Genomic DNA, 25,073 nt, shown 5'->3' with positions numbered 1-25,073 from the left:
GCACTGTCTGCTAGACATATATTTTCACCATTCATAACTGATTGCCTTTGCGAGATAATGTTCTTCAAAGAAACAAAATGACCATAAAATGTCACACATAATGGTGAAAACAGGTATTCAAAGTTCAAATTACTAAAAAGTCTATAAAACAAAATTATCACATAAAACATAGCACTAGTAAAGGTCATAACATCATTATTAAAGTTGCTAAATGAAACATAGAGTAGTAAAGGTTTATTTTATTATTTATCGAAATTTGTGGCCTTAATAATTTCCTTCATGGGTAGAAAGAAAATCAGCCACTTCAAAGTGGGTTGTATTGCCATCATCAAAATCACCTTCGCCATATTTATACACAAGATTGGTTTCTACTTTCTTTCCCTTCTGTTTTATGGATTGCTGATAAAGATCAACTAGATGCTTTTGTGTGTGACACACACGAGACCAATGTCCTTTTCCTCCACAACGATAGCATACATTAGTCACATTTTCACCTTTTTATTTCTCTTTCCTGTTACCATTTTTTCGATCCCACTTCTGGTAAGAATATGAATTTTTAAAACGACCACCTCGACCATATCCATATCTATGTCCGCGGCCACTCCCTCGGCCACGACCACGGCCATGCACACTACTATTTGCATGGTGTGTTTCTTTTAATTCTTGCCTATTGTGTAAACTCACATTCGCTTCAGGGAATGGAACAGAGCCAGTTAGACGTAATTCATGGTTTTTCATTAGCAGCTCGTTGTTTTGCTCCGCCACTAGGAGACAAGAACTTGATTCAGAATATTTCTGGAAGCCTTTTTCATGATATTGTGTCTGCAGGACAACATTATTTGCATGGAAAGTTGAGTATGTTTTTTCTAACATTTCTGCATTAGTAATCTTCTCTCCACATAAATTCAATTGTGAAGTGATTCTGTACATGGCCGAGTTATAATCACTAACGGACTTAAAGTCTTGCAATCTTAAATTCAGCCATTCATAACGAGCTTTAGGCAAAATCACAGTTTTCTGGTGGTCATATCTTTCCTTTAGATTGGCCCAAAGAATTTGAGGGTCCTTAACAGTCAAATATTCGGCCTTTAGACCTTCATGGAGGTGATGGCGAAGGAAAATCATGGCATTGGCCTTATCTTGTGTACTTTCTTCATTTCCCTCCTTAATAGTCTCACCAAGACCCTTTGCATCTAAGTGAATTTCAGCATCTAGTACCCATGATAAATAGTTATTTCCAGTGATGTCCAAAGCCACAAATTCGAGTTTTGTACGATTTGACATTATAAACTATAAGACAAAATATACAAGTCAATAATGTAAAATAAAGCATGTTAATATGCAAATGAAATAACACATGCAAATGAAATAGATCAACTTGTTACCCTTACTTCACCTAAGCGTCCTTCGGCAATCTTTAAGGAAAAATTTGTTGGCCTTGATTTCTTGTATTAGAGACTCGTGCTGATAACGTGTTGTGAAATAATAAAGAAAGAATAAACTAAAATGTGATAGAAGAAAGAGTGTAGAGAGAATGTAAAAGAGAGTGTATCTTCTTTTTTTTTATATATATTTCATGAGTACATGAGCCCCATATATATAGGGGTTAAAAGTAACTCTCTAATTATTATAGGGCATGTAAAGGATCATGACCTTTTATCTCCCATATTAATAGGGTATAGGAAAAGTCTCATAACTTATGGGGTATAGGAAGAGTTTTATAACTTATGGGGTTGATAATGACATCCACATAAATATTTCATAACAATTTACTATATTTTAAAATAGTACACTATTATTTGAATGCATTACTTTTGAATTTATCTCAATTTTATAATTTCAACTAAAGTTTCATTTGTTACTTACATAATTTTTATATAAAACTTTTTACCTGTGTTATAATCTAAAATTAATTGATTGTATTAAACACAAAATTTTTATTACAAATAAAAGAAAAAAGTCACGAAGCATCTAGAAGAAAAATAGCATCTTTTTATTTTTCTTTTTTCAACTAAAAGAAACAAAAAATATTTGTTTATCTACATTATAAAATTAGAAAAGGCGATGTTAATGAGAAAGTTTTGCATTAATGATTACATTATAAAATTACTTTACATTATAAAATCCTAATGCTCCATAACAATACTCCCTCAACAGCTTTGCCAACCGGTTCGATATCGAATAGATAAATACAATTTATTCTAATTGTTGAAGAAAATAATACAAAATTCATTCAACTCTACACATCATCAGTAATAGGAAGATTATTATACTACAACAGTACCTTTGAAAAACTCAACACCAGGGTTTTTTGCAACAAAATTGAGGTCTCTCAAAACTGTGAACTTGTTCATCCTGTTGAGCAACAGGCTTTCAGTGTAAGAACTAAGCTACTCCAGGCAAGCCAAAAGTATCTGCAAGGAATATCAATGGGATATTGATAGGCATATAACTTAAGTCAAGTCTGACACAAAACTAGAATACAAGAAAGTGAAGTTGAAATAAAACTGACACTAGCATAAGGATACTTCTTTACTTTTCCACTCGCTCACCCAAAATGGAAAACCTAAGGCTTTGCTTGGTTGCAGAAATCTAAAAGAAAATAGCAAACAGGACCATGTTTCCAACAAATCACATCATTATTTTCATTTGACACTAGTATCCCTTGAATGCAAAAATAGAGATTAACCCATTAAGATAATACAGTACCTAAAAAATGCCAGGCTACCAATTTTTCCTCCGGAATAACTTTCGTGCAATAAAAAAGCGATGACAACTCACCTTGCTTTGCCAAACCAAAGCCCTGCCATCTTATTCTACCAAATTTGTCAAGCTAGAAAATTTACCTTCAAACAAGTGAAAAAGCATCTTCTCAGACTAATAAAACAGAACTGTATGAATATTAGTTATGTTATTGATTAGGATATAAGAAACTTTTGATTACCCAGTTAGAAGGTTCAGAATCTTAAGTTCCTTTCTGAAGTAATAATGATCACCAAATGAATAAACAATATGCCTCTGAAGAGCATCATTCGCTCCATAACTAGATTTCCTCATAAATCGAAGAAGCAGTCGTTTAATGGGATTCAAGCATAAGAATCAAGAGTCTATAAAAGATACTTGATAACAACAAATATATTATCATTTAGCAACACATAATAATTTTCAAACACGATTATTTTAACAAATAACTTATATAAAATCAGCTGCCAAGAATTTCCATTCAAATACAGTAAATAAAAGGACAACTGCAATATTAATTATAGGCTGATCTGATGAGCTATAAGCTCTACTAGGACGGTCATAACTCATAAGTCATACTAGCATAGTTATCTTCTATTCTTGTTCGCTGTTTTATTTGTTTGTTATTATTATTGACTACAGATGCATGTAACTATAAGTTCTTTCTAGCAATAGAAAATTGAGAATCGTTGATTCACCGCATATGCCAAAAAGGAATGAAAAGTTAAATAGCAAAAATATAGAACCTCATATAGCTGCACGCTCTTGGACTCACTAAAGGGCGTCATAAAAAGGCTTGCTTCAAGAATCGACCATAGCCTAACAAGGAAAAGGAGTTAAAATGCATCATCAATAACAATAACCAGAAACAAGAGAAAAGAAAAGTTAGCAACCAAAAACATCTTTTGTTTCTCATGTTTTTGTTGTTTTCATGATTGCAATTTAGTGCTAACCCCTCCATTGCCATGGAGTCACTGATATGCCTCTTTATCACAATTTTAAAGCAATGCACTATCTATTCAACATTCTCTTATCATGATAAAAATAGAAGACTTATAACATTATTAAGAAATACATAAATTTAATCCAAAACAAACATAGAAAAAAGAAACTATACTTGAGAGTTTGCTCTAAATGATAGACAGTCTAAAGATGCTTCAGGGACAACCAACTTGCTAGCATCAACGCTACTTGCATCAAAAACAATTGGCAGCTTTGATTTTCTACCATCAGAATATATAACATCCATGGCAGGAAACTTCCTTGCTGCAATTCCAGGAATTAGAATCTTATTTGCCAGTGCAATCTGCAAGAAAAGAAAAACTAACAATTAAAATGTTTATAGAAAGTAACATTAATTTTACTCAAAAATCAGTTGCAATTCAACTAATTTGAACAAATTTGCAAATGATATAGCCTATATGTATATAAAAGAACAAATCAGTTAATACCTTACCACCGTGTTGTTTTAGCTCAGAAATATCATCAAAATATCCTCTATTCAATTCATTAGCACTGCCCTAAATCAAATTAAAATAATTATTTATATTAAATTTCATGGAAAAAAGAGCACGTAACAAAATTTCAATAAACAAACAAAGCTTAAACTTACAGTCTTGCTCGTTCTTTCTCGATTTTTTCCTTGCTTGCAAGCTGCACACATAAGCCAAAAAAGTTAAAAAGAACTATAGCTTAAAAAATCAAATATTTTAGAGTTAAAAAGGGGGAGATGGAGGAATTGCCTTGTAAATATCGAAGAAGCGAATAGATGATTTTGAAGCGAAATGTTGAAGAGGTGAAGGGGAAATCTTTGGGTCATGACTTAGGAGGTATCGACAATTTGAAATCGAAGCTCATGCCTGGTTTATCACTCGGTTTACACTCAACATTTTCGATTTTCGATTTAGATTTCAATTCCCCCTCTAAGAACCCTCTTGCTCTTTCCAACAATCGATGGAATTTTACAGATTAAAAAAAAATGGAAGAGAGGAAAAGAAAAACTCTATTGAGAGAAAGAAAAAGAAAGCAGAAAGAAGAGGGCAGAAAAATTAGAAGAGAGGAAGATGGAATGAACGGAGGGAGTAAGTGGGGAGCGTTTCAGGTGAGAAAATGGGAGAGGGCAAAGTGAGGAGAGTTTTTGTGGTGATGGTCCCCTTAAACACCGAATCAGTAATCGGTGGTGAGGATACAGAATAGAAATCAGACAATTTTACTGCATAGGCCCGTAATGGAATAAACCCGTAATAGGGAATTCCATTAAACCAAACAGGTGTTTAAGGTAGGCCCACGGAATAGGGTTGTAATGGCATAGCCATTACATTGAACCAAACATGGTGTCAATTTCTTCACTATTTTACCCCATAAATTTTTACTATTTTTATTAAAAAAGCTAAATTTAAATTTAAATAAATATTAGTATATGCACTTAAATTGTAGTATGTGTAGATATTTTATATATAAAAGTATGAATCTATTACATATATCTTTTAATTTAAATACATTAAATCTGTACATTTATATATAAAAGTATTAATTTACATTATTATTAATTAAAGGTGTATTGATTGTTTTATTATTATAATCAATATTAGCATATGCATATATCAAATTATTTAAATTTATTTATTAAATAATTTATTATTAAACTTAAATAGTGATAGATTTTCATAACTCTAAGAATTATAATTAATTTATACACTAAGTAAATTCATGCTTCCCATGGGAAAGAAAACTAGTTTTGTAATAATTTTATAATATTTATAAATTTATATCAATTTTCATAATTTTTAATTATTTTTATGGGAAAAATATTAGATTAAACTAGAAACTATCACGTGTTATTATCTGTTTAGTCTGTTAATTTATTTTAACGGTCATGGTTAATAACAAAAATTGTTAATGGAGAAATTTAATTGATTATTTTAATTAATGATAAAAACTTAATTTAGTGTAAATTTAATCAATGGGTTTAGTTAATTCTTTTACATTTTTAAAGATTTATTTTTTGACTTTAACTAAATACATTTTCTTATTTTTTTTGTTTTTCAAGAAAAAAAAGCAAGAAGAAAAAGACTTTGGTTCCTTAAATCAAACGGAGCCTATAACACCAAAGGCAAACTAATTTAAAAATAAAATTATATTTCATTTTCTTCTTATGAGTTATGGTTTTTTTTATTTCTCGCTATATTTTGGTCCAAACCCAGACCCAGATGAGAAGCTGAACCGAAAATAAACCGAAGGGTTTAAGACTTTGGAGCTCAAACTTTGGCTCTTCTGTTCTCAGTCTTGCTGCCTAAACTTCTAAACGGCTAGATACCCCCCTCCCAACTTGGCTCTTTCTCTGAAATCCAGAAACCCTAAAACTCCCCTCGGCTTCCACAATGAGCTACGCGGCCTACAAGATGATGCACTGGCCCACCGGTATCGAGAACTGCGCCTCCGGCTTCGTCACCAACTGCCGTGCCGATTTTACGCCCCAAATTCCTCTCAACCACATCGAAGATCTTGAATCCGACTGGTCCTCTAGGCGCGGCATTGGTCCCGTTCCTAACCTTATCGTCACTGCTGCTAATGTTCTCGAACTCTATGTAGTCAGGGTTCAAGAAGAGGGCACCAGAGAAGCCAGAAATTCCACGGAAGTCAAGCGCGGTGGCATTATGGATGGGGTCTCTGCCGTTTCACTCGAGCTCGTTTGCAGTTATAGGTTTGGCTTCGAAACCATAAGGCCTTTTAAAAATGCACGCATATCCTTTATGTTTAGTTTTGGCCTTTACTTTGACTTCGTAGTACTTTTTATGTTTTTGAATTTATGTGGCAGTTTGCTCAGTGAGTATCGGAAATGAATTGGATAACTAGCGGGATTTCTTGGTGTTTGGTTCATATTTTGCTTCCATATCTTTTGCTTTCCGAAGCTAAAAGCCAAACACGCATTAGAATGTAAAAAAAAAAAAAGCAAATTTTTATAAACGGGAATAAGAAAATTAAAAATTGAATTTCATGGAGAGTAAAAACGCATATGGTTTTACTTCTATATGGAACCGTTATATTTGTATTGGTGTTACTTGTTAGTCATATGGTATTCATTTTGAATCAACATGGTTTTACTTTTGTGTTGGTTATATCAAGTGATGAAAATGCCAACCAAAATGCAGCCTGAAAAATTTTCCCTTCTTCCCTTGTGTTGTTTGTAAGGTCTTGTGTGCTTTCTGACTTTCTGGACTTCTCTTTGGGATGTTTTTATGTTTTTTTTGGGTGTTAAAAAATTCTACCGCAGATTGCATGGTAATGTTGAATCTATGGCGGTTCTATCAATAGGAGGTGGTGATGTCTCTAGGAGAAGAGATTCAATTATCTTAACATTTCAAGATGCCAAAATTGCGGTCCTGGAGTTTGATGATTCAACCCATAGTCTTCAAACAAGGTAAGGATATATCATGGAAAATGTTATTCATACCATTCTGATTTGTGGATTCTTTGTTGTCCTCCTAGTTTTGATTCTTATGGTAGAGCTATTTGTCCAATATATAGCCTGTTCCCCAATTTTTGAAGCCTGACACTTACTCATTGATGGTGATTTCTTTTCCAGCTCAATGCACTGTTTTGAGGGCCCAGAGTGGTTTCATTTGAAAAGAGGGAGAGAATCATTTGCAAGAGGCCCTTTGGTAAAGGCTGATCCTCAAGGCAGATGTAGCGGTGTTCTTGTTTATGGTTTGCAAATGATAATACTTAAAGCTGCTCAGGTCTCTTTTGCTTCCTGTTCTTTTGACTATTTCATAGTTCACTTCTCTATATCTAATGGCACTATGAAAAACCTTTTCATGCATAGGCCTGTAGGGAGAAAATGGTAGTGTGTCTCACTGTAATTGTTACCTATGTTTTCTAGGTGTGTATTTTTCAGTTAGACTACAAAAGTTCTGCTGTTTGTTTGACAGCTGCTTGAGAATAGTAATTCCTACTTACCCAATATTCTTGAAGTTGCATATATTTAAACTCCTATTTCTGTGGACGAGGAGTATTAGTTCTCCTTCTAATGCTTTAGCTAAGAACTATTTCCATAATACAGAAGAAGAATAACATTTGAATTGTTGGAAATCTAGTATTTCATTTTTTGAAAAAAAAAGGTTCTTGTTAAAAGATTCATGTTCTTGGTAAATTCTGAACAAAGGTTAATTGTTGGAAATCTCACACTTATTTATACATCCAAAATCACAAAAACCAGTATACTAAAGTTGAAGTTCTCAAGAAATGGGAGGGTCCTTGTGGTGGCTGATGTTAAAAGGTCATAAGCATTCTTAAGAAGGCCTCAGCAGTTTTCTTCTATTTTTGATATGGAAACTTTATTTTTCAGGCTGGTTCTGGATTTGTTGGTGAGGATGATGCTTTTGGATCTGGAGCCACAGTTTCTGCCCGTGTTGAATCATCTTACATTATTAATTTGCGAGATTTGGATATGAAGCACATAAAAGACTTCATATTTGTGCATGGTAAGGTTGAGCAACTATCTCTTATTGATTTTAAGATTTTATTGGAAGTATTTGCTCTTTAGCAAGTTAGTGTACCTATATTTGGTTTCAATTTGTAGAAAATCTTCTAGCAGTCTCGAATTTTTTAGCTGGTTATGTGAACCTCTTTCTCCTTGTTAGATTCTAGTTAAATTTAATGACTTTGGGGTCTTTATTAGACTGTCACTCTTATTTTGGCTACTTGAAATTGAATTACTTGGAAAACTTGCTAGACTTCATTTTATTACTCATAATGTCACAGTTGAAAAACTTTTGAATCATGTTAATTACGGCTGATATCCATTTAGACGTTGACACTGTTGCTTTTTCTTTCTTTTTCTAAATTTATTTGAGCTACTCTTCAATATTTTCTTATATTTAAAAAATAATCTAGGTTATATTGAGCCAGTCATGGTTATACTTCATGAGAGGGAACTTACTTGGGCTGGACGAGTCTCTTGGAAGCACCATACTTGTATGATTTCTGCTCTTAGTATCAGCACAACATTGAAGCAGCATCCCCTCATATGGTCAGCAGCTGTATGTTCTCAACATGATTAGTTATGTTTTATAGCTATTAATAGAAATGCTTTTGATATATACATTACTTCGATTTGGGTGTGAGTGTTGGTTAGGGATATGTGTCCTACATCGGTATAATTAGGGATTTCCAAGTTTTTCCATGAATTTGGAGGATCCTAGGAGGCCATGTCTCCATATCCATGTGTTGGACATGAGTGTGAGATACAGTTACTTAAAAAAAAATGAAGGGTTAAAGCAACATGCGCTAAGCTAGAAATGAAATTTGACTAAGATAATTCAATTTCTTCCTTCCTCTCTTCCAATGAAAGGTTGTGGCTGCTGGATATGTGCTGAATATAGAAGTTTGTGCTTTTGATTGACTACCTATTCTGTGGCTTTTATTTGAAAAATGGTGATTTGATGCTTAATTCCTTGCAACGTGAAAATTTTTGTGTCAACCACATGATCTATTAAAAATTACCAATGAATACTACAAAAGCATTATTTCAGCTTTTCTATGCTAATATTTTCTAGCAAATTAAGTGTAAAATTCAGAAACATTGTATTTTTTGATGAGCTGGAGGTTTGTGGGTAGTCCTTCCAAAAGCCAACCTTATTGGAATGTCTTTATTTCAGAATCTTCCTCATGATGCTTATAAGCTACTTGCTGTTCCATCACCAATTGGAGGCGTTCTTGTGCTTAGTGCAAATATGATTCATTATCATAGTCAGGTAGACTTCCATTGTCTAGGCATGAGCTGGTCTAGCATTTTTTTGTAAGATTGCTTTCTGTTTAAATTTTGATTTAGTGATGTGTATCATCTACTTTTTCTAGTTTATCCTTAAGAATCCCATAACTTGCAAGTCTGTTTCTGCAGTCAGCATCATGCGCACTTGCTTTGAACAGTTATGCTGCTTCTGTTGATAACAGGTCATCTCTCTCTCTCTCTCCCTCTGACACACACATACACAAGTGTTTATTGACCTGATCCTGCTACATACCTGCACCTACAGCTTGACGAAAATCTAATTGAAGAAAATGGGATCTCCATTCTAATTCAGGCCCTGCATGTAGTCCCAAAAGAATCTTTCTTAATTAAGAGCTTAAATGTGATCATAACTTGAATAAGTTCTAAGCCTTACATGAAATAAAAACCATAATTGAAGAATTCTTGGAATTTAATCTTGACATCTCTATTGTCAACCTCAACTGTTGCAACTTTCAATATGCTTTTACAACAATGTGAAAGTGGTAGTGTGTGTGTGGAGTCATTATTGTCAAAGGATGATAGCTTGTTCTGGTATCTTGTCAGTATCACTTATTTCTGTGCGAAAGGTGGTGGATTACAAATTAGTGCCGTAGGGCATTCTTCATTCCTGTGTGAAAATGGTCGGCACTGTGTTATATATGCTTATCTGATCAATCTTGAATAGCTGTTTGAATCATTTGTGCGTTTCAGAAGTTGCCTGTTGGTTTTGACAGTAACAACTGATCTTCACATTAATTGATTGGTATCTCACTTTTTCTTTTTCACGGTGGTCTATTTTGTTAAAGTGGCTTTTGAGATAATGGTTAAATGTGTTAAGCATCTAATATTTGTTAACCAGTCTTCTGAAATTTTGCTTTCGATTCCCCCCCCCCTTTTTTTTCTCTGAAGTCCTATCCTCTCACACTGATTGTGTTTTGTTTTTTATTTTAGTCAAGAACTTCCAAGATCAAGTTTCAACGTAGAACTTGATGCTGCTAATGCAACTTGGTTACTTAATGATGTAGCTTTGCTTTCAGCAAAGACTGGAGAACTACTATTGCTGACCCTTGTTTATGATGGGAGGTAAGTGTTCTTCATTTGGTTGTCATTTTTCTCTTTTATGTTGGTTTCCTTTAAGCTGCAGAACTAGAACTCAAGTCTTTTTTTGTTCTGATGGCATAAATAATTGAATTGGTAGACAGTAATGATATTGCATAGCAATCTTCATCAAGGTGATGGTAAGGGAATAATTTTAACGAGTATTGGATTCTGTTGGCTGATAGTCAAAATGTTATGATCTTTTGCTTGAAATAGGAAATAAAATTTGCATATAAGTGGCAGTAATGAGGTCCTATTATTCAGAAGAGTTAGGTTGAGGCAGAAGTTCTGCTGCAAGCACGCCCTTATTGATATCAGATATATGATACAGTTGCTTTCTTAAGTTTTATTAATTTGTTATATTTTGTTCTAGAAGATGGGTTTTCCTCTTTGAAATCTTTATTCATGACTCAAATTCCTTCATTACTTTACATCATTAGTTTATAAATAAACTAACAAATTAAAATTAGTTTTGTTTAATAAGTAATATAATTTTTCTCTACTAAGCCATTGACCAATTAAGCTAAGAAAACATATGATTCTTGAAGAGTGCTTGAGGTTATTCTTTGTTGTATACTCAGACTCGGTGTGACTATTGGATACGTGTATGTATACGACATGGGTATTGTCAGACTTTTCCAAGGTTTTCCATGTATTTGGAAGATCCTTGGGGGTCATGTCCCAATATCCATGTGTCAGACATGGGTACCCCAAGAAAAATGGAGAGTCCAAGCATCATAGTTCGATTTGCTTAGGTTTTTTTTTTTTTTTTACTTTGTAGTCATGAAATTAGTGAAGCTGCTACAGATCTTGTTTTTTAATTGTTTCTTTTCTCCTTTGAAGGGTTGTGCAGAGACTTGACCTCTCCAAGTCTAAGGCTTCAGTACTTACTTCGGTTAGTTTATCGCTAAAATTTTCATGCTCATGCCGAAATATATTTATTTCCATTTTTTTCCTGTCATTGACTAGTTATGTTGGGAATTTTGCTTTAATTCATTTAGGACATTACAACTATTGGGAATTCATTGGTCTTTTTGGGTAGTCGATTAGGAGATAGTTTACTTGTGCAATTCAGCAGTGGATTGGGAGCATCAACCTTGCCATCTGGCTTGAAGGAAGAGGTGTGTTTGTTATCAGCTTCTATTCTGTAATTTGTATGCTAAAATTAAATTATTTTGAGGTATAATTGTTTTTGGATTATGCAACATCCAAGCTATTTTCAATATCTTCTATTCACACTTGACTTTTTAGGCACTATTAGTTTGTTGATATTCCAACACTGAAGGGCTGTTATCTCATATTCCAGGAATATCATGGCATCATTCAGTAATTTATAAACTAAATTAAATAATTTTGAGGTAGTGTTGTTTCTGGATTGTGCAACATACCCATGCTGTTTTCAGTATCTTCTATGCACACTTGACCTTTTAGACACTATTAGTTGGTTGATAATCCCACACTGAAGGGCTGTTATCTCACATTCCAGGAATATCTTGGCGTCATTTCGGCATAGTTTCATAGTTCATTCTAAAATTGCTCTTCATTAAATTGTTTTCTGTTGCAATGCCATAAAGATTTCTTTCTGGTTCTCTATTCTTCTAGGTTGGAGATATTGAAGGTGATGTGCCTTTGGCCAAGCGATTGCGAAGGTCATCCTCTGATGCTTTGCAAGATGCAGTCGGCAGTGAAGAGCTTTCCTTGTATGGTTCAACCCCAAATAACAGTGAATCAGCACAGGTGGTGTACCTCTATAATTAATACAGGGCCGTTTGTTGATGCTTTTAAGCTTCATCTTAGGAAGAAATTCTTAAAATAAGGGGGACGGAAATCAAAGGAAATCAAACTCTTTTGGGATTTGCAACCAAATAATCAACTAGTAATAAAAAGCTTAGGCTGATTTGTAGTTTTGCAGTTAAAATAAACTGGACAATTGCTTCATTCCTTTGGAACCAGCTCCTGTGCTTTTCACGATTTCTAATTTTGACAGTTGCTGCGTTAAAGTTGTAGTTCTGCAATTTCTTTGTTTAGTAGGTTTGGGAAATTATTTGTACTAATGGTGTCTTACTAGGTAAAATTTGTACTGCAATTAGCATCAAGAGAAGAATGTTTCTGTTATCATTTGCATTTATTTCATGTATTATATTCTGCATGGCTCATTATTGTAATGGATATGGTTATTATTTCTCAACTTTTACACCCTATTATGTTTCTCTTTCTCCATGTGTGCAGAAAGCTTTCTTGTTTGCAGTGAGGGACTCGTTAATAAATGTTGGCCCTTTGAAGGACTTCTCATATGGCTTGAGGGTTAATGCTGATGCAAATGCAACGGGAATAGCCAAACAAAGTAACTATGAACTGGTTAGTTTTAGCGAGTTAGACACTTATTATCTACTCAGTTTTGACTAATGCATATGGATGGGGGTTTGGGTTTGGGGTTCTGATTTGAATTTGGCACCGCTTTTATGAAGGTGTGGCTACCTAAAATTTGCCTATTTATGTATTGGCTATTGAAGAGACTTAGAAAAAGATTGTTATTCATTTTGCTAATTAGTTTACACCTATAAAGAGAGGAATTAACACAAACAAGGAAAACAATCCTAAAAAATAGTAACTTCCTAAGAATCAGTGACTAAGATTAGTTTCTATTTACAAGGAAAGTCCTAGTAATAAGGTAAGTTTTCTGTCCTTAATCTTAGGAATTCCAACACTCCTCCTCAAGCTGGAGTGTAGATGTTTTTCAAACCCAGCTTGCCAATAAGTTCTTCAAACATGTTTCTGTTCAAACTTTTAGTTAATACGTTTGCAACTTGTTGTCTAGTAGGTAGCTAGGTGATGCACACTTCTCCTGAGTATATTTTTTCTTTTATAAAGTGGCAATCTATTTCCACATGTTTGGTGCGATCGTGATGCACAGGATTATGTGCTATGCTGACAGCTGCCTGGTTGTCACAGTACATCTTCATAGGCCTGGTGTAAGGCACTTTTAGTTCCCTCATAAGTCTTTGTATCCAAACTCCTTCGCATATACCATGAGATAGTGCTCGATACTCTGCCTCTGCATTGCTGCGTGCTACAACAGACTGTTTTTTGCTTCTCCACGTCACGAGGTTACCCCAAACATAACTACAATAGCCACTTGTAGAGCGTATATCGTTAACAAAACCTGCCCAGTCTGTATCAGTGTAGACTTTCACTTTCTAGTTGGCAGTTTTCTTGAAATGCAGGCCTTTACCAGGAGTCCCTTTCAGATACCTTAATATTCTATATGCAGCTTCCAGGTGCTTCTCCCTCGGGGCATGCATGTACTGACTGATAACACTTACACTGAAGGCTATGTCTGGACGGGTGTGAGACAGGTAGATGAGTCTTCGTACTAGTCGTTGATATCTCCCCCTATCGATTTCTTCTCCATCCTCATCAGTTCCCAATTTAAGGTTAAATTCCATAGGAGTTTGGGCTGGTTTGCAGCCCATCAAACCAACTTCTGACAGTAGATCAAGAACATATTTCCTTTGGGAGATGGAAATACCTGTTTGGGACCTTGCTACCTCTATACCAAGAAAGTATTTAAGATTCCCCAAGTCTTTAAGCTCGAACTTTGTACCAAGGAATTCTTTCAACCTCACAATTTCACTTGAGTCATCTCCTGTTAATATTATATCGTCCACATAAACGATGAGGATGCAGCATTTTCCCTTTTCTGAGTGCTTGTAGAACATGGTGTGGTTGCCTGCCCTTGAATGTAATTTCTGCTGGTCATAGCTTTTGCAAATCGGCTGAACCACGCCTGTGGAGATTGTTTCAGCCCATTTTTCAACTTACACACTTGGCCCTTGCTTTCTTCAAACCCGGGTGGGAAATCCATGTACACTTCCTCACTTAATTCTCTGTTGAGGAAAGCATTTTTTACATCCAATTGAGTCAAGTGCCAATCAAGGTTGGCAGCAAGAGATAGGAGGACTCGAATGGTGTTTAGCTTGGCAACCGGTGCAAACGTCTCGTCATAGTCAAGACCATAAGTTTGAGTGAAGCCTTTAGCCATAAGTCGAGCCTTGTATCGGTCAATATGGCCATCGGGTTTAAATTTCGTAGTGAAGATCCATTTGCATCCTACTGTTTTTTTCCCTTTGGTAGATCCGAGACTTCCCATGTTTCATTGTTTTTGAGGGCTTTCATTTCTTCCATCACAGCTTGTCTCCACTCAGCTGATTCAAGAGCCTCTTCTATATTTTTTGGAGTTTTTACAGAATTAACATTAGTCACAAAAGCTTTGTAAGACTTAGATAAATTTCCATAGGATACAAACCGAGAGATAGGGTGTTGAGTGCAGCTCCTTGTGCCCTTTTGAACTGCAATTGGAAGATAGATGGATGGTGACGGAGGTGAGACTTCTGTTTCAGAACAGTCCTCGGTTGGGGATGCAATTGGAACTGTTGTATCAGTTTTAGGAGAACAATTTCGTCGAGAGTAAACCTGTCTTTCGGGAACCTGTTTTTGCTGTTTTCCTTGATCAGGGGGCTGTTGTACTTCGGTGGTGGTATTGTTATTGGGAAGGATCGGGCTAATTTCTTGCTGCACAGGGGAAATAGTCTCTAAATCTGGGATTACCATAGCACCTTGGTTGTTAGGCTTGTTTGTGATAGTAGTTGTAGGATCGTGATGTATAATGAGGAGAGTATTAAAGGTCTCATCTTCATTGGAAGTCTCCCTCTGAAGATGAGATGCTGCAAAGTATGGTTCATTTTCAAAGAAGGTAACATCCCGAGAGACAAACATTCGGCGCAAGGTTGGTAACACTTATAGCCTTTTTGTGTGGGGGAATATCCAATGAAGATGCTGGTGTGGGCTCGAGGATCAAGTTTGGATTGATTTGGTTGATGGTTATGGAAAAAAACTTTGCAACTGAATATTTTGGTTGGAAGATTAGGAGCACGGAATAGAGGAAAGGACTTTAGAAGGGTATTTAGAGGTCTTTGGAAATTGAAGACCTTTGATGGCATTCGGTTTACGAGATAGCAGGCAGTGAGGATAGCCTCTCCCCAAAAGTATTTTGGAACATTCATGGTGAACATTATGGCTCGAGCCACAGCAAGGAGATGTCGATTTTTTCTCTTGGAGATCCCGTTTTGTTGAGGAGTGGCAGGACAAGAGCTTTGGTGTATGATGCCTTGGTTAGAAAGGTATGGGCTTAGGACAGAGTTAAAGTATTCTCTCCCATTGTCAGTGTGGAGAGTGTATGGTAGAGTTGAACTGGGTTCGAACCATTGCGTGAAAATTTTGGAATACTTTGGGTGTTTTAGATTTTTCTTTGAGGAGATAGACCCAACATACCCTAGTGTGATCATCAATGAATGTTATAAACCACCTAGCCCCTGTAATTTTTTTCACTCGGTTGGCTCTCCATAGGTCACTGTGGATTAATGAAAATGGTTGGGACTGGATATATGGTTTTAATGGGTATGGCACACGGGTATGTTTGGATAATTGGCAAATTTCACAATTCAAGGAATTAATACTTTTATTTCGAAATAACAGCGGAAGATGTTTCTTCAAATACAAAAAGTTTGGATGCCCTAACCTACGGTGCTATAACATAATCATGTCCTCTTTTGAAGTGGATAGAGCCAATCCTCCTTGTGTGCTGTCTTTATTCCAAACATATAGTCCATCATCAACTTTAGCAGTGCCAATGATCCTCCCCGATTTTTGTTCCTGTATCACACAACCAATTGCAGAAAATTTAGCAAGAAGTTTTTCATCCTTAGTAAGTTTACTGATTGAAAGTAAATTACAGGACAAGTTTGGGACATGTAGGACTTTATCGAGAGAAAAATTCTCTGTTATTTGTACTTCTCCTACTCCAGCCATAGGTGAGTAAGAACCATCAGCTATGCGGATTCGGGACTTGTCATGACAAGGGGTGTAGGTGTGAAACAATGTGGAGTTAACTGTCATGTGATCGGAGGCACCCGAATCGAGTATCCAAGAGGATTGATTATTAGATTCAAAGGCAATATTGAGGGCAGTACCTTGGGTGGCTAGAGATCCATGAGCAGTGGAAGTACCAAGTATTTTATGGAGAGTCTCAAGTTGGGTTTTGGTTAGGCGAACATCGAGAACATCATCTGCAGCAGTGGAGGATAACAGGGCAGTCTTATTATCCTTCTGTTTTTTTTCAGGATAGCCATGGAGTTTGAAGCACTTTTCCTTTGTATGACCAACACGGTTGCAATGGTTACACCATGGCCTAATTGATCCAGAATCATTTCCAGCACGTGGTTTTTGTGGCTGTGGACCTCTGGAGATGAGGGCAGAGGTCTCAGTAGACCGGTTGCCAAGAGTTGTCACATGTTTAGGTTCCTTTGAGTCTCCCATCATGACAAGACGGCGCTTTTCTTCTCTTCTAACTTCTGCAAATGCTTCATCGACGGTTGGGAGAAGTGATCTGCCCAGAATTCGGCCACGGACCTCATCTAACTCACGGTTTCGTCTTGCTAGAAACTCATCAAGACGTTCATTGTTGAGATGAGTCAAACTTGGTGTGTTCCAAGCCTTCACCCCAATCTGCCTCATAGTACATATCCAGTTCCTGCCACAAAGTTTTCAGATTGTTGTAGTAGTGAGTTACTTCGAGTGTCCCTTGTCGGATATCCTTTAACTTAAGCTTGATCTCAAATACTTGGGAGGCGTTTCCAAGATCCGAGTAGTTTTCTTTGATTGCATCCCACATGTCTTTTGCAGATTTGAAAAAGAGATAGGTGCGGCTTATATGGTCTTCCATCTAATTAATTAGCCAAGCCATTACAGTCGAGTTGTTGAGTTCCCAAGTGGCATAGGTCGGGTCAGCTGTGGTTGGTCGTGGAATTTCTCCATTGATGTATCCTAATTTGCCGCGACCACGAATCACCATAAGGACCGATTGAGACCATTGCAAGAAGTTTTTCCCATCTAGCCGATGATTGGTGATTATAAGGGAGGAATTAAGTTCACCTTGAGTGATTCCCTGATTGACATTCTGAGTTATTTGTGAAGTCTCAGTTTCAGACAGAGTTTCATTGACGTCACCCATGGGAGGAGGACTAAACCGGAGGGATTTTTAGGAAGGGATTTTAGCAGTTATTTCATTTTCTTATCCTCTGTTTGCATTTTTTCCTCCAAATGATTTGCAGTTATGTTGTGCCTGAAGTCTGTTCTTGGCTAATCTTTCAGGTATGCTGTTCTGGCCATGGAAAGAATGGTGCCCTCTGCGTTCTTCGGCAGTCGATTCGTCCAGAAATGATTACTGAGGTTCATTCCTACTCCAGCTTTGACTGAATTTCACCTGTTAAAATTTTTAAATGTTGATATAATCCATGTAAACCATTTTCTGGTTGCTACTGTTAATCTATTGCATTTTCAGTTGTAAACATCACTTCTTAGTGCTAGAACCATCATCTGTGAAACTCTATGCATGCATCATTACATGCACACTTTTGCATCTGCAGGTTGAACTAACTGGTTGTAAAGGAATTTGGACTGTTTACCACAAGAGCACTCGCGATCACAATGCTGATTCTTCTAAACTAGCTGACGATGATGATGAATATCATGCATATTTGATTATAAGTCTGGAGGCACGAACTATGGTATAATCTCATGCCTAACCTTAGAAGACCTTTTGTTTTATTGCCTTTTCTCTTTGCTTGCTTTCTCTATGACAGATAATGTATTAATTATCTGTCTATTCCAATTTCTTTTATTAGCATCAGAACACCTGAGAATAAGAAATGATTTATCACTTTAATTCTTTATCAGGTTCACTTTAGTTTTGCTAATAAAGTAACATTTTGTAAGAAGCTTAAAGAGATGGGTTCAGATAAAAGATGTCTTTCAAATCTCAATGTTTGAAATTGCTGTTTTTGCTTAACAAAAAGGGAGAGAATGGCTACTACTAACTTTCAAATTGTACATTTGACTTTCTATGTTGACCACTGCTTAACTCACTATGGTGATCAGGTTCTTGAAACTGCTGATCTTTTGACAGAAGTGACTGAAAGTGTAGACTATTATGTTCAAGGTAGAACAATTGCTGCAGGAAATTTGTTTGGAAGGTGACAACACTAACATGCTCTATATATTTTCGTGAAAATATTTTGTCTTGGTTTGTGGTTAGATTTTCAAGAAGAACAGTTTCCTTTCTGGTGTTCTATTTTTATTTATACCAGTAAACGCTGTCTGCTTTTATCATTTCAATGCCACAGTTTCATTTAGCTGGTTTGCATACTCACTATACAGTTTATTGATCCTAATTATTTTTTCACTTGAACCTAAACTCTTGGGAGTTTTTACGAATCTCAGGTGAAATGACATTGTTGTTATTCAACAATATCTTGCTTAGAATAACTTGAAGAGTTTTCTTGCTTGACAAGTTTGAAACCTGTCTTAGAAAATTTCGTTTCTTTTTTGCTTTCGATGTCCATTTAGCCATGTAATATTAGATACCATGCTTCTAACTATAGTATTTACAAGTTAAATATCATTGGGCTTGTATGACTTGTGGATGTGTTACTTTGAAGATCAGGATTTGTTGGCACTCTCATGTTTAGAGGTGCTTACATTCACATACAAAATTCTAAATACTTCTCTCATCATGTTCTTCTAGGCGTCGAGTTATCCAGGTTTTTGAACGTGGTGCTCGAATTCTGGATGGTTCTTTTATGACTCAAGAACTGAGTATTCCATTGGCAAACTCTGAAACTAGCTCTGGTTCTGATAATTCTACGGTTATGTCTGTTTCTATTGCGGATCCGTATGTGTTGCTAAGAATGACTGATGGAAACATTTTGCTCCTTATTGGAGGTATGGTTTGTCGTAGATGATATTTATGCATGTGTTTGTTAACTTGCATCTCTCTTTACTTTCCATGAACCTTCATAACTTGTCTTTACTGTATTACAAAACCATGCAGCAATGTGGCATCCTGTTGCTTCTGTTACTGGATTTCTTAATGTTTTTATGTTTAACTTTGAATTACAGATCCTGCCATGTGCACTGTTTCTATAAACAGTCCAGCTGCCTTTGAAGGCTCAAAGAAAAGGGTATCTGCTTGTTCATTGTATCATGATAAAGGTCCAGAGCCATGGCTCCGCAAAGCAAGTAGTGATGCATGGCTTTCCACTGGCATTGGGGAGTCCATTGACAGTGCTGACGGAGGGCCACATGATCAAGGGGATATATATTGTGTCATTTGCTATGAGAATGGTGCTCTTGAAATATTTGATGTGCCTAATTTCAATTCTGTTTTCTCTGTTGAAAAATTCGCATCTGGAAGAGCCCACCTTGTTGATGCCTATTCAGAGGAATCTTCTGAAGATTCTGAGAAACCTATTAACAAAAGTTCTGAAGAATTGGCTGGACAAAGCAGGAAGGAAAATGTACACAACTTGAAGGTTGTTGAGTTGGCCATGCAGAGGTGGTCTGGAAATCACAGTCGCCCATTTATTTTTGGTATATTAACAGATGGAACAATTCTTTGCTATCATGCTTACCTGTTTGAAGGTCCAGATAATGCTTCAAAAGTTGAAGGTTCAGCTTCTGCACAAAATTCTGTTGGCTTGAGCAATGTCAATGCTTCTAGGCTTAGGAATTTGAGATTTATTCGTGTTTCCTTGGATGCATACACAAGGGAGGAGACATCAAATGGAACATTATCCCAAAGGATTACAATTTTTAAGAACATTAGTGGTTATCAAGGGTTTTTCCTCTCTGGGTTAAGACCAGCTTGGTTTATGGTGTTTAGGCAACGCCTTCGCATTCATCCACAGGTCTGAAATCAAGTTTCTCCTGCAATAGGATATAAATAATTTAATGGTCTAAAGTTAGATACAGTTTTCTATAAATTTTTGCACAAACTTTAATGTGATTTTAATAGTTGCAAATTGATAAAATAACTGATAAAATTTGGACCGAGTATACATGATAATTATTTTCTTCTTGTCTACTGCACCATTGTAACATTATAGTTAGAAACTCTCGGCCTATTTGAGAATCTATGTTTTTCTCATTTGCTATATTGACTTAAATCTTCTTTCTCAAATTTAGTTTTTATGGATAAAGTCTCAATGCCATTTAAATTTTGCCCAGTTTAGGAAGGATTCTGCTAGATATTTTATGTAGGTGCCTATAAATAATGAATGAAATCTTTAATTGAATACTGTCAACTTTTGACAGAATTACATCTTTAATTGTTTCATCATATTATGTAAGGATGTGTGTGCTCTTCTCATATCGTTTCTTTGTTTTTCAGATATGTGATGGATCTATTGTAGCTTTCACTGTTCTTCATAATGTAAACTGTAATCATGGGTTCATATATGTTACATCACAGGTTAGATTTTACTTCAGCCTTTATATTTTTAAACAATAAACTTTTGCATAATGGCTAAAACAGAAAATTCTTTTTGGTATCTTTAATCCTAGGGTATTCTGAAGATCTGCCAAATGCCATCTACATCGAACTATGACAACTATTGGCCTGTGCAAAAGGTGATTTCTAACCTATCTTACCGGTAGAAATTATTCACATAATTTATTTTTTTGTCCGTGTACTTAATAGAAACTTCCTCTCTGAGTTAGATTCCACTGAGGGGCACTCCACATCAAGTTACTTACTTTGCTGAGAGGAATCTGTACCCACTTATAGTTTCAGTTCCTGTAAGCATATTCTTTCTTTTCTCTACTATTTATTTTTGGTATGATATTAATATCTACAATGCCTGTTGCTATATAAACCTTTACAAGGTAATGTAGCCTACATATGGCTGGGGACCCATGCTGGCTGTCTTTTCTGGCTTCTAATGGTTTGAAAATGAACTTCAAATATTGAGAACAATTCATTCTCACAAACTTTCTGCTATTGAATTCTGCAAACAGGCATGCATGTTGTTAATGCTAGGCTGCTGGTTTGTAGTTAATTCCTGCTGAATTGTTTAGATTTATTAACATTTTAGAAGATTGGTAGCTGTTGGTTTCTCAATTTCTTCTTAAAGTAGCTACAATAATTAAGCATTTTATCAGAGGATATACTTGCATTCAATGGAATTTTAGTTGGGAAGAATTTGCATAGCCTCATCCACTGCATACATAATTCAAGTTTTGCTATGAAGTTGCTGCCTTATTCCTATGCGTAAGTTACAAGAAGTATGGTGGATCTAGGAGGGTGGAGGGGGTTGGGACTGTTTCCCAAAGTTCTGTACTGATCACTATAATTGCAGGTTCATAAGCCAGTTAATCAAGTGCTATCATCATTGGTTGATCAAGAAGCTGGCCATCAGATGGACAATCTTAATTTAAGTTCTGATGAATTGCACCGAACTTATACTGTGGAGGAGTTTGAGGTTCGGATTTTGGAACCTGAAAAATCTGGCGGTCCTTGGGAAACTAAGGCAACTATTCCAATGCAGAGTTCTGAAAATGCTCTAACTGTGAGAGTGGTCACTTTGTTTGTAAGTTCTTTTTTCTTTTGTTGTTCTGGTTGTTTTAGTCTTGGCTTATGTGCTTTCATGGTTCTGGAAGAGGGCTGATTTGAAGGATGATAGAATGCATGTCTTTGTGTTAGTCTTTTATAGAGATCATGCTTGATGTATCACACTTCATAGCTTAATTTAATCTTTACAAAATATGAGGGGACAACTCTGTAAGTATTGGGTCACATTTCATAGCTTAATTTAATCTTTACAAAATGTGAGGGGGCAACTCTGTAAGTATTGGGTTGAATGGTAATTAATATATTTGATGGAATCTGGCCTGGATACTTTCGAATTGGATCATTTATGTTATAGTCATGTCTTTCTGGGGATGGGCATTCTTTTTTCTGTTTAGGGGAAAAAGCTGTATTTAGACAGTGCTTTATTGCAGAATACCACCACAAAAGAGAATGAAACCCTTTTGGCTATTGGGACTGCTTACGTTCAAGGAGAGGATGTTGCAGCACGAGGACGTGTGCTTTTGTTTTCTATTGGAAGGAGCACTGATAATAATCAGAATCTGGTATTTTCTGATTCTCTAATTGTTCATGTCCAAAATGTTTAATCCAAATCTATTCTATATTTGCTTCATATCTGATTTCAACTTATGAATTGATTTTTATATTTTATAGGTTTCAGAGGTCTATTCAAAGGAACTAAAAGGTGCTATATCTGCTTTAGCCTCCCTTCAAGGTCATCTCTTGATAGCTTCTGGTCCTAAAATTATTCTACATATTTGGACTGGTAGTGAGTTGAATGGCATTGCATTTTATGATGCTCCACCATTATATGTTGTGAGCTTAAATATTGTAAGTGTTACTTACCTTGACAATCTTAATGACATGCTCTAGGTCTAGGGTCTTGAATACCAGTCTGACTTTATTTTATTCCATCTGATATGATGTGATCTATTTTATTTTACCTTCTATAGATGATGTTTTGAACTCTCTGTTGACTGCAAATAGTTCTTAGTGGCCCTTTTGCATTTTATTTATTTATTATTTTAATGAATTTTTTGGTAAATACCTACAATGAACTGCAGGTCAAGAATTTCATTCTACTTGGTGATGTTCACAAGAGCATATATTTCCTTAGTTGGAGGGAACAGGGTGCTCAACTTAGCCTATTGGCCAAGGATTTTGGCTCCCTTGATTGTTTTGCAACAGAATTTTTGATTGATGGAAGTACCTTAAGTCTTATGGTTTCTGATGATCAAAAGAATATTCAGGTTATCGCATCCATCTTTTCTGCCATTTTGTATTTAAATTTGTGTATATGGTGTTTTTTCCATTTATAACATGTATTTGGTATCATGAAATTTTACTGTACCATTCCCCAGACATAGGCGTAGCTAGGGACACAAAGAAATCATGGATGATACAACTTGAGAAGAAAGTGGTTATTTTGAATACTCGGCTATTAACAATTTAACATTCATAGGCATCTTGTAGACACTGCCCTTCTATTTCTTTCACTAAAGGCCTTAATTCATCCAGCTGAAGTTTGCTTCATCATTTGCCATTAGGATCTACACCGTTTGAACTATTTGTTGAACTATGTTCATTTCTCATTTAGTTTGATTGTTTGTTATCAATTTTGACAATTTTGATGCTACTGTCTGCCATTCAGGTATTTTATTATGCACCAAAGATGTCTGAAAGTTGGAGGGGACAGAAGCTTCTTTCAAGGGCTGAATTCCATGTTGGTGCCCATGTAACTAAGTTCTTGCGGCTCCAGATGCTTTCTACTTCTGGTCGAACTAGTGCCACTGCTGGCTCTGATAAAACCAATCGATTTGCTTTGTTATTTGGTACTCTGGATGGCAGCATTGGCTGTATAGCTCCTCTTGATGAACTTACATTTCGTAGGTTGCAGTCTTTACAGAAAAAGCTTGTTGATGCTGTTCCACATGTAGCTGGTTTAAACCCAAGATCTTTTCGCCATTTTCGTTCAAATGGAAAGGCTCATAGGCCTGGGCCTGATAGCATAGTTGATTGTGAACTGCTTTGCCAGTAAGTAACATCTTTTTTTGTCTCTGAAAGAATTTTCATCTTATAATATCAAATTGAGTGCCAGAACTTGCATTTCTTTTAGTTCTACCCAATGTTGTACTGCTCGTGGTTCATGGTTACATAAGAATTAATGACATTATGACTTTCCTTCTTCTCCAAGCATAACATTTGCATTTTCAAGTTTTTGGTGGGCATGCCTGACCATGTATTAGAATGTATTACTCCACTAAAGCCCAAGAGAAAAATTTCCTCGTGAAAATATATCATTTGCTTTCTTTGTTTAAACTAATATCCCATGCAAATTTGTGAGGTGAGAAATGCTGATAATACCGTTGGCTAGAATTATTTAAATCAATAGGTCATTTAGTGTATGTGATCAATGGGAACCGTATAGTATCATGACGGCTGCACATTTTGAAATTGTTTTGCAGTTATGAAATGCTTCCATTGGAGGAACAACTTGAAATTGCTCATCAGATTGGAACAACCCGTTCCCAAATTTTGTCTAATTTAAATGATCTTACTTTGGGAACAAGCTTCTTGTAAAGCAGCAGATATCAAGGCAGGTAGGTTATGGAAAATATTTGATTTGTATGGAACAATTCATGAGGAGCATACCTGTTGTAGGATGAGTGACAGCATTTAAAAGCTTATTCAGATCAGGTTTGGTGTCTTTAGTTCATATGATATTGAGAAAGGAAAACAAATGTCGTATAGTGGATTGTGTTTTATCTGTATGGTGTAGAATCTTGTATCTTGGAGCTAGTAAACAGGACTATAATAGCAGCGCAGTAAATTTCTGTAATCTTTTGTTAGAAGCCACTGCGGCTGTAAACTGCTGATTGCTTTTGAACTTGTGTAGCTGATTAAATGAATGTCTGCACCTGTTTTCTTTTAACATTCCAGGTGAATTTGCACTTTGCTTGTGCCCAGTTGTTCAATCAT

At 35.8% G+C, this 25,073-nt stretch overlaps 2 protein-coding genes across 22 annotated transcripts; one reads left to right on the top strand and one right to left on the bottom strand.

Annotated features, from left to right (window-relative positions):
* Positions 1-339: 339 nt before the first annotated feature.
* Positions 340-4,401, bottom strand: LOC107889942 (uncharacterized). Of its 20 annotated transcripts, XR_005901754.1 has the most exons (7): positions 4,355-4,398; positions 4,194-4,257; positions 3,860-4,048; positions 3,489-3,561; positions 2,945-3,043; positions 2,782-2,846; positions 2,068-2,414 (listed from the first exon to the last, which is right to left on the bottom strand). XR_005901754.1 is itself a non-coding variant. In XM_041077698.1 (3 exons), the coding sequence occupies exon 3, from the start codon at positions 1,282-1,284 to the stop codon at positions 499-501; it is 786 nt and encodes a 261-aa protein (XP_040933632.1). In that variant the 5' UTR covers positions 1,285-3,561; positions 3,860-4,048; positions 4,355-4,397; the 3' UTR covers positions 340-498. The 20 variants fall into 20 exon arrangements, 1 of the variants encoding a protein (XP_040933632.1); XR_005901758.1 differs by adding an exon at positions 2,513-2,592 and having other exon boundaries at positions 2,710-3,561; XR_005901759.1 differs by adding an exon at positions 2,513-2,592 and having other exon boundaries at positions 2,782-3,561.
* Positions 4,402-5,911: 1,510 nt separating this feature from the next.
* Positions 5,912-25,026, top strand: LOC107888746 (cleavage and polyadenylation specificity factor subunit 1). Of its 2 annotated transcripts, none has more exons than XM_016812936.2 (26): positions 5,912-6,445; positions 7,016-7,162; positions 7,328-7,481; positions 8,090-8,225; positions 8,638-8,783; positions 9,402-9,497; positions 9,644-9,696; positions 10,466-10,597; positions 11,456-11,507; positions 11,614-11,733; positions 12,215-12,349; positions 12,842-12,970; positions 17,822-17,899; positions 18,097-18,237; positions 18,608-18,702; positions 19,254-19,450; positions 19,628-20,415; positions 20,898-20,978; positions 21,071-21,136; positions 21,227-21,304; positions 21,865-22,095; positions 22,508-22,639; positions 22,749-22,925; positions 23,159-23,344; positions 23,746-24,128; positions 24,560-25,026. In XM_016812936.2, exons 1-26 carry the CDS (start codon positions 6,123-6,125, stop codon positions 24,672-24,674), a joined length of 4,371 nt encoding a protein of 1,456 aa, XP_016668425.2. In that variant the 5' UTR covers positions 5,912-6,122; the 3' UTR covers positions 24,675-25,026. The 2 variants fall into 2 exon arrangements, with proteins under 2 accessions (XP_016668425.2, XP_040933631.1); XM_041077697.1 differs by having other exon boundaries at positions 5,937-6,445; positions 7,057-7,162.
* Positions 25,027-25,073: the final 47 nt, after the last annotated feature.

This window comes from Gossypium hirsutum, chromosome A09 (assembly GCF_007990345.1).
Source record: "Gossypium hirsutum isolate 1008001.06 chromosome A09, Gossypium_hirsutum_v2.1, whole genome shotgun sequence".
Classification (NCBI taxonomy): domain Eukaryota; kingdom Viridiplantae; phylum Streptophyta; class Magnoliopsida; order Malvales; family Malvaceae; genus Gossypium; species Gossypium hirsutum.
The sequence above is the reverse complement of the archived record's forward strand: the minus strand, read 5'-3'. Positions and strand labels throughout refer to the sequence as shown.